Source organism: Solea solea, chromosome 20, assembly GCF_958295425.1.
Source record: "Solea solea chromosome 20, fSolSol10.1, whole genome shotgun sequence".
In the NCBI taxonomy this organism is placed as follows: Eukaryota; Metazoa; Chordata; class Actinopteri; order Pleuronectiformes; family Soleidae; genus Solea; species Solea solea.
The window spans coordinates 14,029,383-14,048,583 of NC_081153.1; the positions used below are offsets into that span (position 1 = coordinate 14,029,383).

The 19,201-nt window shown below is 43.0% G+C and overlaps 3 protein-coding genes across 5 annotated transcripts; 1 reads left to right on the forward strand and 2 right to left on the reverse strand.

Moving 5' to 3' along the window:
- Nucleotides 1-437: 437 nt before the first annotated feature.
- sytl1 (synaptotagmin-like 1) lies at nt 438-8,465 on the reverse strand. 2 transcript variants are annotated; one of them, XM_058618350.1, is made up of 15 exons: nt 8,342-8,465; nt 6,975-7,101; nt 6,435-6,586; nt 6,218-6,329; nt 6,090-6,135; nt 5,972-6,008; nt 5,846-5,886; nt 5,281-5,397; nt 4,994-5,160; nt 4,790-4,892; nt 4,444-4,605; nt 3,850-3,928; nt 3,675-3,774; nt 3,351-3,556; nt 438-1,343 (listed from the first exon to the last, which is right to left on the reverse strand). In XM_058618350.1, the coding sequence occupies exons 2-15, from the start codon at nt 7,097-7,099 to the stop codon at nt 1,201-1,203; spliced, it is 1,590 nt and encodes a 529-aa protein (XP_058474333.1). In that variant the 5' UTR covers nt 7,100-7,101; nt 8,342-8,465; the 3' UTR covers nt 438-1,200. The 2 variants fall into 2 exon arrangements, with proteins under 2 accessions (XP_058474333.1, XP_058474334.1); XM_058618351.1 differs by lacking the exon at nt 8,342-8,465 and having other exon boundaries at nt 6,968-7,058.
- Nucleotides 8,466-9,547: 1,082 nt separating this feature from the next.
- cd164l2 (CD164 sialomucin-like 2) lies at nt 9,548-13,757 on the reverse strand. Of its 2 annotated transcripts, XM_058619336.1 has the most exons (6): nt 12,434-13,753; nt 11,941-12,027; nt 11,466-11,558; nt 11,341-11,382; nt 10,965-11,118; nt 9,548-10,721 (listed from the first exon to the last, which is right to left on the reverse strand). In XM_058619336.1, exons 1-6 carry the CDS (start codon nt 12,510-12,512, stop codon nt 10,706-10,708), a joined length of 471 nt encoding a protein of 156 aa, XP_058475319.1. In that variant the 5' UTR covers nt 12,513-13,753; the 3' UTR covers nt 9,548-10,705. The 2 variants fall into 2 exon arrangements, with proteins under 2 accessions (XP_058475319.1, XP_058475320.1); XM_058619337.1 differs by lacking the exon at nt 11,341-11,382 and having other exon boundaries at nt 12,434-13,757.
- A 1,766-nt stretch (nt 13,758-15,523) lies between these two features.
- Nucleotides 15,524-18,884, forward strand: gpr3 (G protein-coupled receptor 3). Its single transcript, XM_058619318.1, has 2 exons — nt 15,524-15,988; nt 16,954-18,884. The coding sequence occupies exon 2, from the start codon at nt 16,982-16,984 to the stop codon at nt 17,987-17,989; it is 1,008 nt and encodes a 335-aa protein (XP_058475301.1). The 5' UTR covers nt 15,524-15,988; nt 16,954-16,981; the 3' UTR covers nt 17,990-18,884.
- Nucleotides 18,885-19,201: the final 317 nt, after the last annotated feature.

Below are 19,201 nucleotides of genomic sequence, written 5' to 3' on the forward strand. Positions count from 1 at the left end.
ACTTAAATGTGACTCCAGAAACCAAATTGTACCATCACCCTACACCAGCGACTACCTATGTGTGTGCTGCCTCCCCCTGGTGGGCCAGGAAGGTACCACAGGTAAGTGAGAGGTCATTATATACTTTATGTAAGTATAAAGTACTTCATTTTCGAGTTGATTATAACCTTAAATATTAAGGAAATATTGTAAAGTATACAGAAGTAATAAACAAAGTCTCACACATTTCAAGTCTGTATTGTTCTTCTGATATCTGACTTTTTCTTTTCATACAGATCCATCTCATTCACAGTGAAACATGTTTGTTGGGAGATTATTATTGTTATATTATAGTAGATGGAGATGACTGCCTAATATGTGGTACATCTAAAGGTATATCATAACTTAGCAGCATTTAGTTAGTCGACTACACGTGAAAGAAAAACAACAAACAAGCATTAAATCTTGTCAAGACTTTATTTTGAAAAGCATAAGTATACACTTCTAGTCCCATTTCAGGTTGTAACACCAGGCAGACATTCATCTGCTCGACCTTTTCTGGCTCATATGACAGATTGTACACTTAATTTATATTATTATATTATTTTGATAAATAAAGTGAAAGAGGGATGTAGTTTGACTGAATACATCGAAACAGCTACAGGGTCTGACCACATGGTGGTAGTCAGGTAACGCATCAATGGGAAAAGCAGAACCCATGTAACTACAGGCATTTACAACTATATCCATTTACAGTAAATGGCACCTACAAATCTGAACAATCATAACGTGATTATTCTTCAGAATTAAATGTCGTGAGGTAAATAAGACAACAGTCCTTCCTGACAAACTGTGCTTTGAAAATGATTGAAATTAACAGACAAATCTTGAAATAAATACAAAACAATTTCTTTAAAATCTGCGGTTATTAAATTCTAAAAAGGTAAGCTCTATAATCTTCCCCCTAATGAAGTATCAGAAAATGAATCAGAACCGACCTGGGGAAATAACATACAAATAAAAAACATTTAAAAATGCATTTGGCTTCAAAGCAAAAATATTTCTGATCCACTCAAAACATTGCAATACTACATATGTGTGAGTGTGTGTGTGTGTGCAACAGAACAGTGTATTACAGAGAAGTTAGAGGTTAAATGTGCTTTAGTGCTGAGTGTTCTTTCAGTCCAACTGTCATTTAAACAACTTTGCACACCAGATGCGTCACTCGGACCGGAGGGTGAGGTTAGTTCTGATTGGTAGTGTTGTGTCAATCCACTGGTTTGGGTTCTCAATCATGGAGTTCCACACCGCCACCTCCTGCTCTGTGGAGTCCATCCAGCAGACGGCCTCTCCGTAACTCTGACCTAAAGAGAATGATGCCTTTCTTAGCGAGGCAGTGCAAACAATCCCAACAACTAACAGCTGATTTTGTGTACATGCACATGCGTTTCCTTATATTGAAGCACAAAATGCTTGATTTGTGAGAGGCAGTCGGAGATTTCTATGCTCTTTTGTGTGTTTGCTTGCTTTTAGAATAATGAAACTACACAAAACGGCAAAAACCCGGGCTGGACTTAACGTTTCTTTTGCCAGTGTAAGATTCACTATATGGAAAAAAGTATTCTGACACCTGGTCATTACACCAACAGGGACTGTAATGACGAATTTAAATACATATACAGTACTTTAATATAGAGTCAGATCCCCTTTTGTAGCGACAATAGCTTCCACATTTTGAAGTGTTTCTATGTGAATTCATTGTGTAGAGCATTTATGAGGTCAGGTACTGATGTTGGACGAGAAGACCTGGCTCACAGTTTCTGTTCCAGTTCATCCCAAAGATCTTTACAGAAGGTATATTATGGCAAAAGGTATATTAGGTTTATTTGACTTGTAAGTTGTGTTTTAGTGTATTATCAAGTGTAGTTTTGGCAAGTTTTATGATACTTTATTGTACTGATTATGCTTTACATTTATCATTTGACAATTATTGAGTGTATAGTTTTGCTTGCAGTTGTTATGTATATGCATTTACGGTTTAATGTGTTTTGTAATCATGTAGTTCTGAGTTTTACTGGAGTTTGATCATGTTTATTTTATTTTGCTGTTCATGCCCAACTAGGGACAAGAGTTGCAAACTAGTAATAGCTATAAACTCTATGTACAGCACATCAGTTGCATTATTTGTATTGGAACTATGTTAACTGTATTGTCCCTATTTAAATACAATTCTATTCTATTCTATTCTATACACAATCATGTTACAATAGGAAAAGTGCATTCCTCAAACTGTTGCCACAAGTTGTCCAAAATGTCTTGGTTGACGCTGAAGTGTTAAGATTGCCCTTCATTGGAGATATGGAGCTCAAAGCCTGATTGAAACACCTGAATTTAATATTTAACAGATGTGGCCAAATACTTTTGTCCATAGTTAACACACCCCTGATACAATAGCGGCCTTTTAATTGGTTTAGTTTGACTCTGATTTGCCATTTTGCCAACTAATACACTGCAACATTGTTCCAGCCGGTGTGAGAAATGTAGTCTATCATCTTCCTAGACACTCTGTCATCGGTTTGGCTTTGAGAGGATGCCCAATCCTTATCAACTCAAAGTCTCATTGCATCACATACATAAATTCAGTCCAGATACGACCTTTACGTCATGCTGCAGTCACGGTGGAGGATTGTAATCCCCAACAACAACCTAATGCAGGATATTCAGCACTGCACCATGCACTCTTGTAACCTAGACCACGACCTCGCTCTGATAACATGTCCATCCAAAATGCCTGAAATGCCACCAGAACAAAACGCAGTGCAATGCAAAGTACTGCACTCAGCAACACACCACTGAAGCTTAAAAGGCTTTCAGACAAAGAGAGACAGGATCCCGTCCTCACAGTTACATACAGTGTTAACTTTCACAAAACGGAGAGTATCAGACTTATAATTAACCTGCCCATTTTCACTGCTGCAGAATTATGATGCCAGCAAAACACAAAAGCAAATGTAAAATGTGTTTCTTACCTCACTATAGGTGTTTTAATTTAGGTGATTTAAAACAGGTTCCTCTATTGTCAAAAGTGACTTCCAGCTGTGCTATTATGATATTCTAAGTGGTTGAAGGCTCTAAAGTGCTAAACTCCACAGGATGTGATGTATTTCATTGTTGGAGGGGGAAGCAAAAATCTGCCATTTACGAGAAACAGAAAAAGAAACTGCCACATATATTGGAAAGCAATCCACGCTTACCACCAGAAATGTCACCAAAAAAAAAGACAATGTCAGAGTGTCTTTTCTTCCTCAATCACACAATGGAATTGAAATATTAGAGCCACAGTGTTTTTGTTAATGTATTAAAACTCTCACCAGCGCCACAGCTCAGACGAATCCCCCCCATGACCTGCCTCTTCAACCCGTCACGTTGCCAGACCATCAGCTCAGCGCAGGCCTCTCTCAGGTCGCTGGTGTGGAAGCCGTCGTACACCATGGTGTGGTTGAAATTTGGGCTGATGGAGTTCTTTATCACCCGCGTCTTCTGACCACTTTGTCGACTAGCATCTGGAAGGATGTAACTTGTAGGTTGACAGACACGAAATAAATGACGTGTGAGTGTCAGTTCAGTCTCAAACTGGGACAAGAGACGGTTGCCTAAAGCAGATAACTAGTAATGATGGTGCAGAGCGGACACACCTTCTAACGTATGAGTCTATAGCACCTCCTTTATTGGACAGGAGACCATGAGCCTCCCGAAGCCAGATGTAAAGTTCTCCGGTCAGTGGAAGACCACAACCTTAACACACACAAAGAACACGTATGAGGTGATTTTCATATTAGGGTAAGACATGACGTCACGTGTCCTGCTCACCCTCCGCTCCATTGGGTACGAACTTAATTGAGAGCGTGACGGTCCCGCGACTGCTAATGGAGTCTGGATTCAAATGAACCTGTGATGGTGGGGAGAGGAGGAGAGTGGAGAGGGGGAGAACAAGACGAGAGGCAGCAGAAGTGCGGAAGGAGGGAAAAGATTAGAGTTTGAGTTATATAATCCTTAGTTGATATTCACTGCATGTCTTAGTCTCCCTGCAGCTCTCCCAGACAGTGAAGGCACTCCTCGCTCGCTGCATCCTTTGTGTTTCACCAAGCTGCCAAACGTGCTGTTATACAAACAACAGTAGTTGCAGACATCATTTTCTGAATATTAATCTGGGGCAATTAAATGACACACGCTAATTTATGTGAGTCTTTTTCCAAGTCTGATACCAATACTGCTGATTTTATATTTAAAATAAACCACCAAACCGTGAATAACACATCTGAGTTCATATGTAAGTATGAAGCCCCAACTCTATAACAAAGTCTGTACTCAGAGATTCATTTATATGATATTTTGGCTTTTTGTATTTAGATTTTTCCCCTTTTTCCGATCTTTGACCAGTCATTCACATCTCCTCTTTCTTACCCGTGGCTGCAGGTCCTGCCACAGTGGCTGAGTGCAGGTCCAGTCCCAGTGGCACAGAGGCACCTCCACCTCACCCAGAAACACATTCCTGCCGAGGGGTTCGGCGTGCCACACCGACAGGTTCAGTGTCCGACTCCGCAGCTCGCCCATCTTCATTTTATACTAAAAGCATATAATTGGGCAGTTAATGCATTGCTTAACGGAGAAATGTCACAATAAGGACAATTCCCTTAACTCTAACTGCAGTGTAAAACTCAGGGACACAGGGAGGGGGGAGGGGGGAGGAGAAGGACAAGTAGCTGATGGGGACAACCACTTTATATAGTATGTAAAAAGAATGTCTCACTCGGAGTGTTTGATCATAGACCGGGTTAAACGTCTTCTTCCTCACTGAAGTTTTCTTCTTACTGTGACTCGATTTGTCCGGCAAGAGATAGGTTTTAACGTATCTGTGAAGCACACACACACACACACACACACTGGCATAAAATGACTGGGTTTTGTCTGTAGGTATCGCTGCTGCAATATGCAGATTGACACCATCACTCACGGATCAGAGCGGTTCTTGCGCGCCGCAGCGACGTCCTCGCAGCGGTGCACTTTGATATGAAGCTCCTCCTTCTGGTTTTCGTAGACCAATGAGAACTGGATACGGCCCCTCACCTCCACCATTCCAAAATCTCCCGAGCTGAACAGACTCATCATGCTTCCACCGAACTACAACACACGCAGGACAAAGATCAGCACCGACGTCATTGTCCTCAGCTGAGTCATCTTCTTGCATCACTGGAGGGGCCAGTTAATCAAATGTGTGTGTGTGTGTGTGTGTGCACATACAGTGTATCCTGAATAGAGGCTGCTGTTGGAGCTGCTGGTTTTCACAGACGCTGGGTCCGGCTCCGTCAGGCTGCTGCTCAGAGAGTCGGTGTCCCCGTTGCAGTAGTCAAAGTCATCCTTAACACAGGAGAAAGCGTCACTACTTGTCATCCATCCAATGGTAACAACATATCATGACTCGGGATGGGACGATACCCATATCCCAAACTTGAGTATCTACCGATACCGATATTATTGCGATACATTTCATTTCAAAGACATAATTCTCCACCTGTGTAACAAAAAGAGGAAAATAAACAGCCCAAACATGACTCAGCTAAAAGGCTATTGCTGATTTTTATTTCCATTTTTAGTGAAGCATGTGATGAATAGGATTTTTGGATTGTACAGTACTGGATTTTCCATTTTCTGTCCGATGTCCGATATCCAATCTTGATTAGTATCAGACCGATACTGACTGATATATGCTGACTCTATGTCAGTGACAGGCCTCAACAGAGAGTGGAATAACTGGCTTGTTGAAAGCAGTGTTTGTCTATTCATTAGTGATGAGTGTTATAATCACCTCAGCCTCCTCTGAGTAGCCAGTACTTCTCCTTTCGCAGTCTTTGAACAGAATGTTTATAACGTTAGTACAGAGGACTAAAAGGACACAGCGAGACAGAGACAGTGAGACAAAAAATGTTGATACCTTTGGATGATGTGGAACCATTTGTATAATCAAGACCCTACAAGTGAGGACGATTTGTTAATGTATAGAGGATCATTCGGAAAACAGTTTAATGTATAGAAAGAAGAAACAAACAGACCTGTATTAGGTTACTTTTTGTTCTAGGTTTGGTATTTTCTTGATTCCTGGCAACACAAATAAGAGGAAATACAGGAAATGCAAAAAATCCTGCAATAAGTACTATGATTTTCTTCTGCCCTCACTTACCCTTCATGCTTGTCCTCCTTGTCCTTCAGTTTACTCTCTGCCTTAGATGAGTTGTCACTGTGTGGTGTCGCAATCTCTCCATTAAACAGCTCACTCAGGGATCCATCTGTTCCTATGGCAACAACCAGACACCCCGTCATTGGGACATCCCTATAACAACAGGGGGAAACAGCCCCACAGGCAAGTAGCGGCAGCAGGGCATTATCTGCAAACTGACCTCTGCTCTTTGTCCTCCTGTGGCGCATGGAGGCGTGGACTAGGTCACAACCCGACTTGGGGCTGCAGTGGCGCTTGCTGCGCTCCTCGCTGAACCATTTCCCCGACAGGCTGCGCAGACGTACGGGGTCTGTCTCTGTCTGCTGGAGAATGCTACGGCGACAAACAGCAAACAGTCACAACTTCCTGTCTGCAAAGGTCACGCTGGTGTCATCTGACGTCTAAAATCTAAGAAAGTCACTAATGGAGATAAGTCAACATGTAAAAGACATCAAAACTTTACCTTATACATTAGCATACTGTTTTTTGACATGTTCATGAGACACTAAAACTGAAATGATTCATTAATTATCCAATGAACGCTCATGTCTGAAGAAGGGCTTGGGCCTAAAACATCACCTGGTCAGTAATAACTATATAATAGTAATAACATTTTTTTCCCCCTCCTTTTCTCACTCTTTTCTTGAGTATGTTCATTACTGGACACTGTTATCAAAATCAAAGAAAATGACCCTTGCAAAGATAAACAATCACCTCTGACCTTACACGTCCTTCATCACATCGACGCAACTCCGAGTCACGGTCTAAGACCTGGAGGATAACGGACTTCTCCTGTTCTGTCAGGTGGCTCAGGTCAAGAAAAGAGTCGGCCTTGTGCCCCTCCATCCCTGACAGAGAAGAACACATGAACACAATCCTTAAACAAATACATCGAGACTGCGTATAATTGGAACTGTATAGAATGACACGTTAGTCGGGTCATGATTTCATTCCAATACATTTTAAAAGCATCAAAACCTGAGTTGAATCTGGTGTAATACTGATATTGTTGCCACAGGGACACAAAGAAGGTATATTTTTCAGCTTTATCACAATGTAGGGTGTTATTTTTGATTTGTGAGCCAAACGTTGGGAACCACTGTGTACTTTCAGGACACAGTTCAGTTCGAAATCAATTGTCATCAGTGGTGGAGGACACACGCTGTTCCAGGAGGACGTCCCCCTACTGCACCAAGTGCTCTCTAATGAGGTTTGACGTCTAACGAAACAAAAAGGCTACAAAAGGGCTCGGAAATAAGGTTTTTGTTTGACCACTGAAGCTGCCAATATGATACCGTACAAGACTATACTGGTAAATGTTTTGCCATTCACTCACACTTTGTATGTATGTTCCATTTCCATCCCTTAACATGATCATATCACATGTGTGTATTATTTAAAATGTTGTATTTTCATTTGGTAATCTGAAATAGTTCATTCATTATTTTCTAAATAAACAATTTATAGCAAAAAAATTACTTTTTTACATTTTTTTGAGAAGCTCTTTAACATAATTCAAAATGATATGATACAACACGCTTTATTGTCCACACTGAGAATGAGGTGCTGTATTACAAAAATGGAGTGAAATCCTTCCATACAATGACATGTATTGTTGTTTGTATTCATGAGACCTACAGACCGCCCGCAGGGTAGTTACCTTTGAGTAATTAGCGCATGCGCAAAGCAATTATCCTGTTGCAGCAGTTGGGAGTCTGGCAAACAGGATCTCATACAAATAGTGCACCACCTCAACTCCGAAAAAGAATCATATTGTATTGTGTCGAGTACATGACGCACAGTAAATCCTGTCATTGTCCATTATCATAATTATTAATTTTTTTTACAAGCAATACTAAATGATCCTGTCCTTTTATTATTTACACACAAAACGTCTCGTCATTATTGACACAAAGGCTCTGCATAAGGAAACGAACTAGGCCTGTGTTGCAATTCCCTCATGATGAGCAGCGCGAGAGAGTGAACACCTGTCAACTGCAACTTTTTAGCAACCTTCTCGCTAAAGATCAAACTTTAAGTCAACTTTTAAACAACGAAACACGGAGCAACATAAACTCTGTTTATTACCTTATTTGACAGAATCCGTCAGCTCCATGTGAGGGAAGGAAAGTTTGGTGGAAAAAAAAAAGTTGAGCTGAATGCAGAGGACCTGTGTTTGTGTGTGTGTGTGTGTATGTGTATGTGTGGCTGAGTAAACGAAGTGAACACGCCCTCTAGAGACAGCTGAGAGAGAGAGAGAGAGAGAGCGAGAGAGAGAGAGGTTTGCAGTTACCAACAAAACCGGATCCCTAATCTTAACCATAACCAGTTAATGTATAACCTTAACCTAACCACAGTTCACTCACGTTGAATCTGAATATTATATCAACTAAATATTACGTTTCTGATCAATTCTAACATTCCAGATCCATTCAGAGCCTCAAACATGAGGTTCTGTCTCATTAGGATCAGACTTTGTCCCCATAAGGACTAACAAACATGGTCAGTGTTAATGCAAGAAAAGGTTAACAAAAAATGAGCATGCACACACGTACACATACATACACATGTACACATACACACACGTACACATACACACACGAACACATACACACACATGTACACATACACACACGTACACGTACACACACGAACACATACACACACGGATGTTTTACCACCAACTGCAGGGTGGAGATGAGTTGTAACTTTCCTTGTTATGGCCGTCCACACCTGCTAAACACACATTTGTCCCCACAGTGAGGGCACTGCTGCTGCTGCTGCACCTGTCACCCTGCACACACACACACACACACACATGTATATAGACACTTCTCTGCTTGTTTTAAAGTGGTAGATATGTGTGTGTGTGTGAGTTGGGGGGGATGGGGGGGATTTCCTTTCCCTCACTGGAAAATGCAAATCTGTTGGTGTGTGCAGGGGGAAGCTAAAAAAGACTGGACTGTATTCAGTCCTGTCTTTTGTCAAGAGCCTTGGACGGCGGCCACAGTCGGCCTAGTTGTGTGGGCTTATTCAAGCCTGCAGGTTCTGGCTCAGGCAGTGACTGCTCCATCCAAGCAGCCATCCTGCTGCTCCCTCAAAGGCCTCCACCATCACTCTGTTCATGCTCCACGCTGGGAACCACAAGAGTCCTGATGTCTGTGGAGACACCCAGACGAATCAGTTCACGCGCCCCGCTGTGAGATAAACACGTACTGTACAATCTCCTGCGGCGATTAGCTGACGTCACGTCCCCGTTGGCAAGCAAGGACCGACACGACACAAAAGCTGAGTGAAACCGGTATTTTTTTTTATTCATCTACTGTACTGTTTATAGACTATTTCATTCTCATGGCATCACAAAAAAAGCATCTCATCATCAACCCACGCGACAGTGTTAATGGGATTAAACGGGGTCCATTACATCAAATTGGAACGTTCAAAAGGGTTAAAGCTGAAATCAAAACTGAAATCTCCACCAAAATCAACCAATAAAAAAAGGATCCAAGCTCCTCACAATTCAAAAAAACTCAAAACACACACAGTACAAAGCAGTGGAGTGCAACATCTGCTACTTCTAATAAGTGTATAGATTATAAAGTAACTAAACGAACATTATATCTTCACAGACTGTATCTCTAAGGTCTCAAAACAAACACTTTCACTCAGTACAAGTTAAAGGGACAGTTCACCTCAGCCTTTGCCTCCAAACATGTAGGAGAACCTACAGTAGCCCTCAGTCAGTGCTAAAACTCACAAAAAACATGGTGGTCCAACATAGAGAGAACATGCTCCTGATGTAAATAAGAGGGTTCATTCTGTGGTGATGTAAACAATTCATATATCGAGATGACAGCACAACAAAATCGTATTCAATTTCTGACATTTTTAAAACCGCTTCACGTAAATCTTACACACTGGACCTTTAAGATACACATTATTTCACTTAAATTTCAGTAAAAACACTGTTGACATACACAGGGTACTGACAAATGTGAGTTCTACAGTTTCATTTTGTTTACTTTTAGTGTTCTTCAGTCCAGTTTGACCTCCTGTCTCTGCCATAACTGCCCTGTTTACACAGCTCACTCGATGGCTCGACAGCCAGCGGCTCGTTGTTTGTCTAACTGACTCTTAGCTAAATTTGTTTGTTGTTCAGATGTGTGTTACAGTGATACAATCAGAGTCGCTCTTTTTTTTTATTGTTGCTCTCATTATTTCCACTCCCCACAGTGTCTATAAATGAAATATAAATGTGGTGCTATACATACACTCGCACAAACAAGAGCCTCTTAAAAAGCACAGCTAACCTGCAGGTGTACACGTGTGGACTAAAGCAAAGAAAACTGACAGAGGCTCATGAAAGAAAAAAAAAAAAGAAGAAAGAAAGTCGATGAGTCACTGCTCTGACGTCCTGTGTCCTCATCTGCTTGTCCTTCACATGTCTTGACTTCACTGTGGCTGCTCTCTGTGCAGGAGACAGACAGACAGACAGACAGACAAAGCGTTATTGTGAACAGGCAGACAGACAGGCAGTGAAAACAGTCTGGAGAGATTGAAGGTGAATGGTCCATTGGCCGCTGTTGATCACTCCCGCCACTAGAGGCTGCTATTGCACCTTCACATTCACTTGTCCCGACATTGGCAGGCACATTTTATACATACACATCCTAAATTCCCTGCTCTCTGACACCTACATGCACATACTCACATGGGGTCATAGTTGCTCTGCTCTTTGGATTTGAGGAAGCGCATGGCGAAGAAGCCGCCGGCCTGCACACACAGCACCAGTATGATGCCGCCAATGAAACTGGACATGTCAAACTTGGCCTGGGAGAAGTTTGTGGAGGACTTGCTCTTGTCACCTAAAGGCAGAGGACACAGTGGCTGATATTTCATTAAAGTGAGACCAGGTGGGGAGGTAGAGGAGAGCGTAATCTATTTATTTTCTGAGAAAGTATTGATGGTGGAACATGAGTGCATGGTGTTGGCGGGGGGGGGAATTTCACTCAGACTTTGCGGGAATAATAAATCTATGACGCAAAAGGAAAGGGGAGGGGTGTGACGAGATGCTGGCTATAATTTACCTGAGTCACCTTCCCCTCCTCCCTCGGCTACAGTCTCTACCACTGAGGAAATGGAGCATGAAAAAGAGACGAGGATCACTGGGGTGTGCAGAGAATTGTGTCACTTTTCAGACCGAACTTTGTACCTGAGCACAATTCAGAAACTCTGGTCCAGCTGCAGTTCACAGACGTGTCGGCCGAGTCGCCCTCATCAACCACACACCGGCCTGTGTCATTATCTGAGGGGAGAAACAAGGGCATTTTAGTGTGTGTGTGTGTGTGTGCGCATGTGTAAGTGTCATGTGTGTGTTCCGAGCATGCTAAATAATTCAGCCATCTTGTGCAAACCAGGGAAGCTTATGTTACAGTAACTCAGATGATTGAATTACTGTCAGAGGTCAGTTGTGTGTGTGTGTGTGTGTATGTGTGGCTTTGTGAGGACCAAAAAAACTATACAGAGTGAGGACCTGGTTTTAGGGCTATAGGGTTAGGGTAAATGTTAGGGTTAGTCATTCAGTTGTGATGGTTAAGGTTAAAGGGGCTAGAGAATACATTATGACTATGATGTGTCCTCATTATGAATGAAGTGCAAATGTGTGTGTGTGTGTGTGTGTGTGTCACCATCTGGGCAAAGCTTCCATACGCAGCCTGTCAGGTTGAGGACGGAGTCTCCGACACATAGGTCACATGACTCAGCTTGAGAGCAATCTGCAGGAGGGTAAAACTGGCAGTCAATTGAAAGTGTCAGTCACTGCCAATTAAATGTTCAATGCCCAATTATCTTCCCACAGAAACACTTTAAAGGTCACATGACTGTCGAGCATCATACTTGTCATACCGTGTCTGATTTAGCAAACGTAAGTGGGCAAATGACAGGATTCATGTCAAAGACAAGGATTTTTATTCACCCCGCATACTTTCACCTGTTTTTGGTTTGTACGGAATACAGGGGAACAAAATCATCGTCACAGCAAATCAGAGGAGATAAATTATAGTGGAAAGACTCAAACCAGGCTCTAGTGGAGTCAAGGAGGGATACAAAAGTGTAGGAGGACAGCAGCTGGTTTCTCACGAGACAAAAACACACCTGTTTAGTAAGAGGACGCAGTCTTACCTGTCTGAGAGTACACAGAGAACACAGCTGCTAGAAGCAGCAGTGCTGAGCACAGCACCTTCATCACTGACTGCTGCATCCTGACAACCACAGAGCACCGACGCCGGCAAAAGACGACTGGAGATGATGGTGATTTGAGTTTAGAGTTATCAACGACAAAAAGAAAGTCTTCAATAGAAAATGTCTTCGGTATGTCCCCAAAACAGCATCCAACAGTGGCAAGTGGACATATATGTCCAGACTGGGACACAGAGAGAACAAGAAAAGGACAGGAGGCACAGAGATCTGTGTAACATGAGCAACACCCAAACTTGGTTCCCTGGCAACCAATTGGCGAACCTCAACCCTCCTGAAATACACACCTGTTTGGACAGACTGACACGTGTTTATGTCAGCAGCCAGTGCATTCACACCGATGTCCTTACAACAGCATACGTTTCAATTTGTTGGTCCATTGATATTTTAAAACTTTCCAGGATTGCACAGATGTTGAAACTTGGTTGAAACGCAGTTCAAATGTCTCACTGAGACAGTTTATCAACACAATCAGGGCATTATACTGTATGTGTTATAATTAGTGATAGTGTCCTGCAGCACTTATCTGCCCCTGCAGAACAATAGGGGATTAGGTGCCTTGCTCATGGACACCACAGCCCATTACCTCGTCCCCGGGGACGAGCCTACTTCCTCTTGTCCATGGGCTGCCACAAGAAAAAAATAACATGTGGTGGGTGATGGAAAAAAAGTGTTAAAACAGCTCTTGATATAAATGAGGTTGGCATGGGAACTAGGTCAGAACCCATGTGGTGTAAATTGGCCTGGGCATCAGTTTTATCATCGCCTCAAATGGGTCACTGGCTGTGAGGATCGGTGCTGTATATTTCAGGTAATGTATGAAAAATAACTCAGAGAAGGTATTTAATGCCCCAGTTTGAGGCAAGGAATTATTTATCACTGCTAAGCTCATAATGAGGTGGTCCTGGGTCTGCCCCCTCCATCTGTGTAGTGTCTAACAAAGTGTGCGCGAATAAGTATCTTTGTTTAGTCACTTTGAAAGGAAAAGGAAAATGGCAGACCGAGTGGGAGAGTGGAGAAAGTGAGCGTTTGTGAGCATTAACATCCTTTCTATGCAAAGGCCGTGTTTGGGAGGAGTCCTGCATTTTGTTGCCACTAATTGAATAGGTTTAGATGTCACTGACTGGACTGCACATAGAGATGCATGGCATGTGACCAAACTGCTATTTCTGTGCACCTCCCTCTGCTGATTCAGACTGAGATTTGTTCATGACTATAAAACAATATTCAGTGCTCTGAAGCATTTACTGTATGTTCGTCTGTAGGCAGCCTATACTTGACTAGAGCTGAAACAGTTACTGACTATAAATCGATTACTAAATTGATCGTCAACTATTTTGATAATCGAGTAATCAGTTTGAGGCTTTTTTTCATCATTAAAACAAGATTTCTGATTGTTTCAGTTTCTTAAATGTGAATATATACTTCATTTCTTTGCTCTTTATAACAAAGAAATCATTGAAAGTGAATCATTTTGGTTTGTGGACAAAACAAGACATTCTGAAATTCAGTTAATTCTATTTGAATGAAAATGTTGCCGCTAACATTTTTCAAATTCCCCCTCACTTAAGGCTCTTTTGTGAGAGTGTCATCACGTCCTGCTGCAGCTACGCCCCTGCACACACACACACACACTCACGTGCAACTATGAGTTAAGTAAGTGAAAGTGTTGCGTAAAGGTGACCGGAGTCCAGCATCACGACACACTCTTCATGCAGTGAATATTTCACCATCACTCCCCCTGCTTCACTCTTCACACCGACGCTTCTCATGTCAGCTCCCACACGCAGTCTGCTCAGACACTGAGAAGCTTGCAGCGTTGGCGTGTTGGTGTGACTGAGGAGGAAATGTGTAAAATAACAAAGGGATATTCCGCAGTCCACGAGGACACGATTTCCTCCCACTGAAGATCCGACTGCTGCCAAGAGTGACTGACGAGGGGATAATATTGCATTTACAGCCTGTGGTGAGGAGACTTGTTGGTATTAGTGCAAATAAATGCATAATAGCCACGTCCACGGTCCAACTGCATAACAAACTGGATACAACTAGATATTAATTACAAAATGAATCACAGTTAAAATACATATGACCTAATGTTATCAGAGGTAACGGACAAAAAATCACCTCCAAGTGTGCCAAGTGCTGCACTTCAGAGTCTCTCGATGACGTAGGACAGGAAGAGTAACCTTATATGGTTCGAGCAGGGCGACGTTCCCCTCAGACAGCAGAGCATTGATATGCGCGAGCACGTTCACACCCTCCTGCAGCGCCCACGCTCACTATCAAAGCGGGGAAGCCACGAATCCCCCCCCCCCCCCCCCCAACCACCACCACCACCACCACACACCCCACTGCTGCTGTAGTGTTACAGTAAGAGCTCAGCTGGACTCCTGTTTAAATATGTTTACTAAATGCATGCAACAGGCACATCAATGCATGACATAAAAGGAATAAGAAATGGGATGATATTAGACCACGCATGCTTAGAATAAACGGTGTTTGTGTGTTTCAGCATATGTCTTACAGGGTTATATAATGTCTACTGTCTATGTACAGTACATACCCAGTTGCATGTGGGGTGTTTGGGTATAATTTTGAACATCCAATCCCGTCCAAACCAGTCTAATCGTGTTTATCAAGCACACTCCAAAACAACAGAGTTAAGCTCTGTTGTTGTTTTGGAGTGTGCAACATCTCAAACTGAATTCAATTCCAAATTAAATGGGACGTTTTTAGAATAATATTTAAAAAAAAAAAAAAAAAACAGGCAGTGAATGAATTATGTCGTTCCTTATTGCTGCCCATCTGTCCATTTGAAGAGTGTCAGTGATTCACACTGATGCTTATGCTCTGCACCCCCCCATCGTGAGTCATCCTGATGCGTTTCAGCACCGTGGACAGCGCCTCTCCTGAGCTTAGTCCACATCCAATCCACAAAACCCACAGCCCGAAAACCACATGAGACAATAAGCAGTAAAACTGTGTGTGGAAACCGGGAAGAGGAGAGGAAGGGGGGGGTTGTAATGGTGGTGGTTATTTAGTATAAGAAACAAGGGGCAGCTAATAATGAGCCGCAGTGGGAGGGGCCACAGAGATGCCGCATTTTTCTGAATGAAATTACTCCACGTACATGCCCACCCCGTCTATGCCCGCATCCTAAACGCCGGCTCCCGATTGGCGGAGGCTCCCAGTCGCTGACGTCAGACAGACTCTCTAGTGGATGAGTCCGCGCGCAGGAGCATCCATTCTGCCTCCTATAAGCGCCCAGAAGAGACTGAAGGCAAAAGACATGCAAGAGGAGAGAGGCCGGGCGAGAGTTTGATAAAGACGGGATCACGGAGCGGCGAATACTGGACTGTCCTACAATTTAAACTGGCGCCGGTCATCACAGCGGACAGCATCGCCTCTTTTACATCACTGTGTTTGGATTTTTATAATATAAGTCATTCAAATACATCACGGAATCGCGTTAATAAGGTAAGAATGATCCACTCTCTCTACATATGTATAGATGTATGTGTGTATACACACCACACACATATACGTATATATATACATACATACACATACATATATATGTATATATATATATATAAACATATAAATATATATATTTGTGTGTATATATATATATTTGTATATATATATATGTATATATGAATACATATATACTGGGGGAACATCATCTGTGGTGCAGCGAACCTGCAATTGTTATACAAGATGTGGGATATACCTCCTCTCTCTGAGATGCACAGAGGAGGAGGCTGGCGGAGAAAAAAAAAATCTCCTCTTCAGCAGCAAAGCAAAAAATAATCTTCACACAAGATTGGATTTCTGGTATTTCGTTTGATTGGACAAGCAGTTCATTTTGACATGTAAAGAACAAGAGGATGACACATCCGCGAGAACAAGCATCTTAACCTTGTAACAGGCAGATTCCTGTGTAGCCTAATTAAGTGTGCAGGCTTTGCCATTCTAGTCATGCAGCAGTGCATGCAGGGTACATGCACAGTCTGTCCTCAGGGTTAAACACTGTGTTGATGAACATCAGCTCAGACTGTTCCTACCGAGATTCCTCTGGAAGAGAGTTATTAAATTACTCAATAATACTAGTACAAATTATGGTTTTTATACACTGAATCTTAATAAACACCATCCAGGAAACAATGGGGTTATGGCTGAATTAGTTACACAGTGTCCAAATACTATTAAAAAAAAATATCTCTCACTAAACATCACTAATGAATGAGCAAAAAAACCACAGGCTACACCATGAGGTCTACAGTCATCCATCTTCTCCCTGATGCCACATCCGGCCTCCAGTGGCTGAAACCACAGCTTCTAGTGAAGCAGAAGCTGTTTAAAGGACATGTGTTGATGCACTGATCCATCATCAGAGATAATAACAAGCATGTTTCCACCTTTCTCTCTCTTTCTCTTAGGTTGTTTTTGTGTGACAGCTGACCAGCCATGATCATGAACGCCTCTGATCTGGCCTGGGATGAGTCGTCAGGTGCAGCAGAGCCCTTCTTCCCTGTGGACCAGCTGGATAGCCCATCACCATCATCATCATCATATGAGGTCCCTCCCCTCACTGTGTGGGGCGTGGCCCTGTGTGTTTCGGGAACTCTTATTGCTGCCGAGAATGCCATCGTGGTCACCACCATCTTGGCCACCCCGTCTTTGCGCGCCCCTGTGTTCCTGCTGCTGGCCAGCCTCGGCCTGGCTGACCTCCTGGCAGGTGTTGCCCTCATCCTCCACTTCCTCTTCCTCTTCTGTGTGGAGCCCAGTGACTGGTCAGAGTTGCTCACTTCAGGACTGCTGGTCACATCACTGACCGCCTCACTCTGCAGCCTCATGGGCGTGGCTCTGGACAGGTACCTGTCTTTAAGCCACGCCCTCACCTACGGCTCGGGCCAATCACGTCGCAGAGCAGCCATCCTCCTGCTGCTGGTCTGGTTGGGCGCGTGCGTCATCGGTGCCGGACCAGCGATGGGGTGGCACTGCCTTGGGGAGCCAGACTCCTGCTCTGTAGCCCGACCTCTGACTCGGACATACCTCTCGCTGCTGTGTGGTGGCTTCCTGGTGGTTGTCATGGTTACCCTGCAATTGTATGCCGGGATCTGCCGTGTGGCGAGGAGGCACGCACACGCCATCGCTACCCAGAGGCACTTCCTGCCAACCACCCACTCATATGCAAGCAAACACAGCAGTGGCAGGGGCTTCTCCCGCCTGATCCTGGTGCTCAGTGTGTTTGTGGGCTGCTGGATGCCTTTCTCCCTGTGGGGGCTGCTAGGAGACGCGTCCAGCCCTCCTCTGTACACCTATGCCACCTTGGTGCCAGCAGCTGGCAGCTCCCTGCTCAACCCCATCCTCTACAGTCTGAGAAATAAAGACATTCGCAAGGTGCTGCTTCAGGCCTGCTGCCCCAACAGATGCACTAACAACACACACATACACCATCCAGTCGATGTGTAGACTGCCAAACAAATAAAACCAACATAAAACAAAATAAAATCTATGCTAGACATATCACTGATCGTGTGCCAAGATACACAGATAGCTGCTTTGACTGTGGACCAGATCCAGAACATGAAGCCTCACTCTCTCTCTCTCTCTCACTCACACACACACACACACACACACTCCCACACACAGAGGCAGCACTTTTCTGAGAGCAGATGTCCTCCTGCAGATCAGAATGTACTGGACTGTCCTGGCAGGCCGAGGTCTTGGAACAGAGATTTAAAAAAGAAAAAAAACGTACTGTATTGTGTGTACTTTGTGCCTCATTCCCAATGAACTGTAGCTCCCCCGAATCCCCAGAATGAAACAATCAAAAAGATGTTATATGTATATTTGGTAGCTCCAGAGAAACTTAAGGGACAGTGACAATCGGCATCTCTACATGTTTGTCATGAATGCCATTTTCATTCCAGTGTCTATTGACTTTGCCAAAAATGTGCTAAGTGGTTTAAATAATAAAACTAAAAGATGAGTTTTCTTGAAATATCCCCGTTACTAGTACAACAATAGAGAATTGCAGTGGTCTCTTAATTCTTTCAGAGCAATATACATATGTACATCTAAAAAAAAAAGTGGATTTTAAATGACCATCGGCACTTAAGGCGAAAGAACGGATGGGTTTTACTTTTTATATGTGAGCCTGTCACAGTGTACCGAGGTGAGATCCAAAGGCCACTTTTTATTTACTTGAATGTCTAGATAACGGTGTCCTAGATCTTTGAGATTCTATTTTGCACATGCTGTCAAAGGCACTTTGAAAGGTACTGACCATAAATTCATGTTGCACAACCTTTTTGAGATGAATGTTTTATATGGATGAATAAAGAATATGCTCTTTTCTACTGCACGATGTCGCCCCTCTTCTCTTCACTGCTGCCAAGGCTTTTAGTGTGTTTGTCTCTCCTTCTCCCACTCCTTAACTCAATTACAAACAGAACGCTGCTCTCTATTCCTCTATCTTAAAATTATTTTGCAGCTCCACCAGTCTTCAACGTTATTTTCATCACTCTGCACCCACTGCTTTCCTTTTGAAGTCCACAAAGCAGCCTTTGTAACGAGGATGCAAAAGCCTCTTGCATAACCACAAGAGGATTTTCTCTCCTACGTATTTTTTTTTTTTTTTTAACTTTTATCCAGTCAGTTTATTTTCACACTGCTTACACA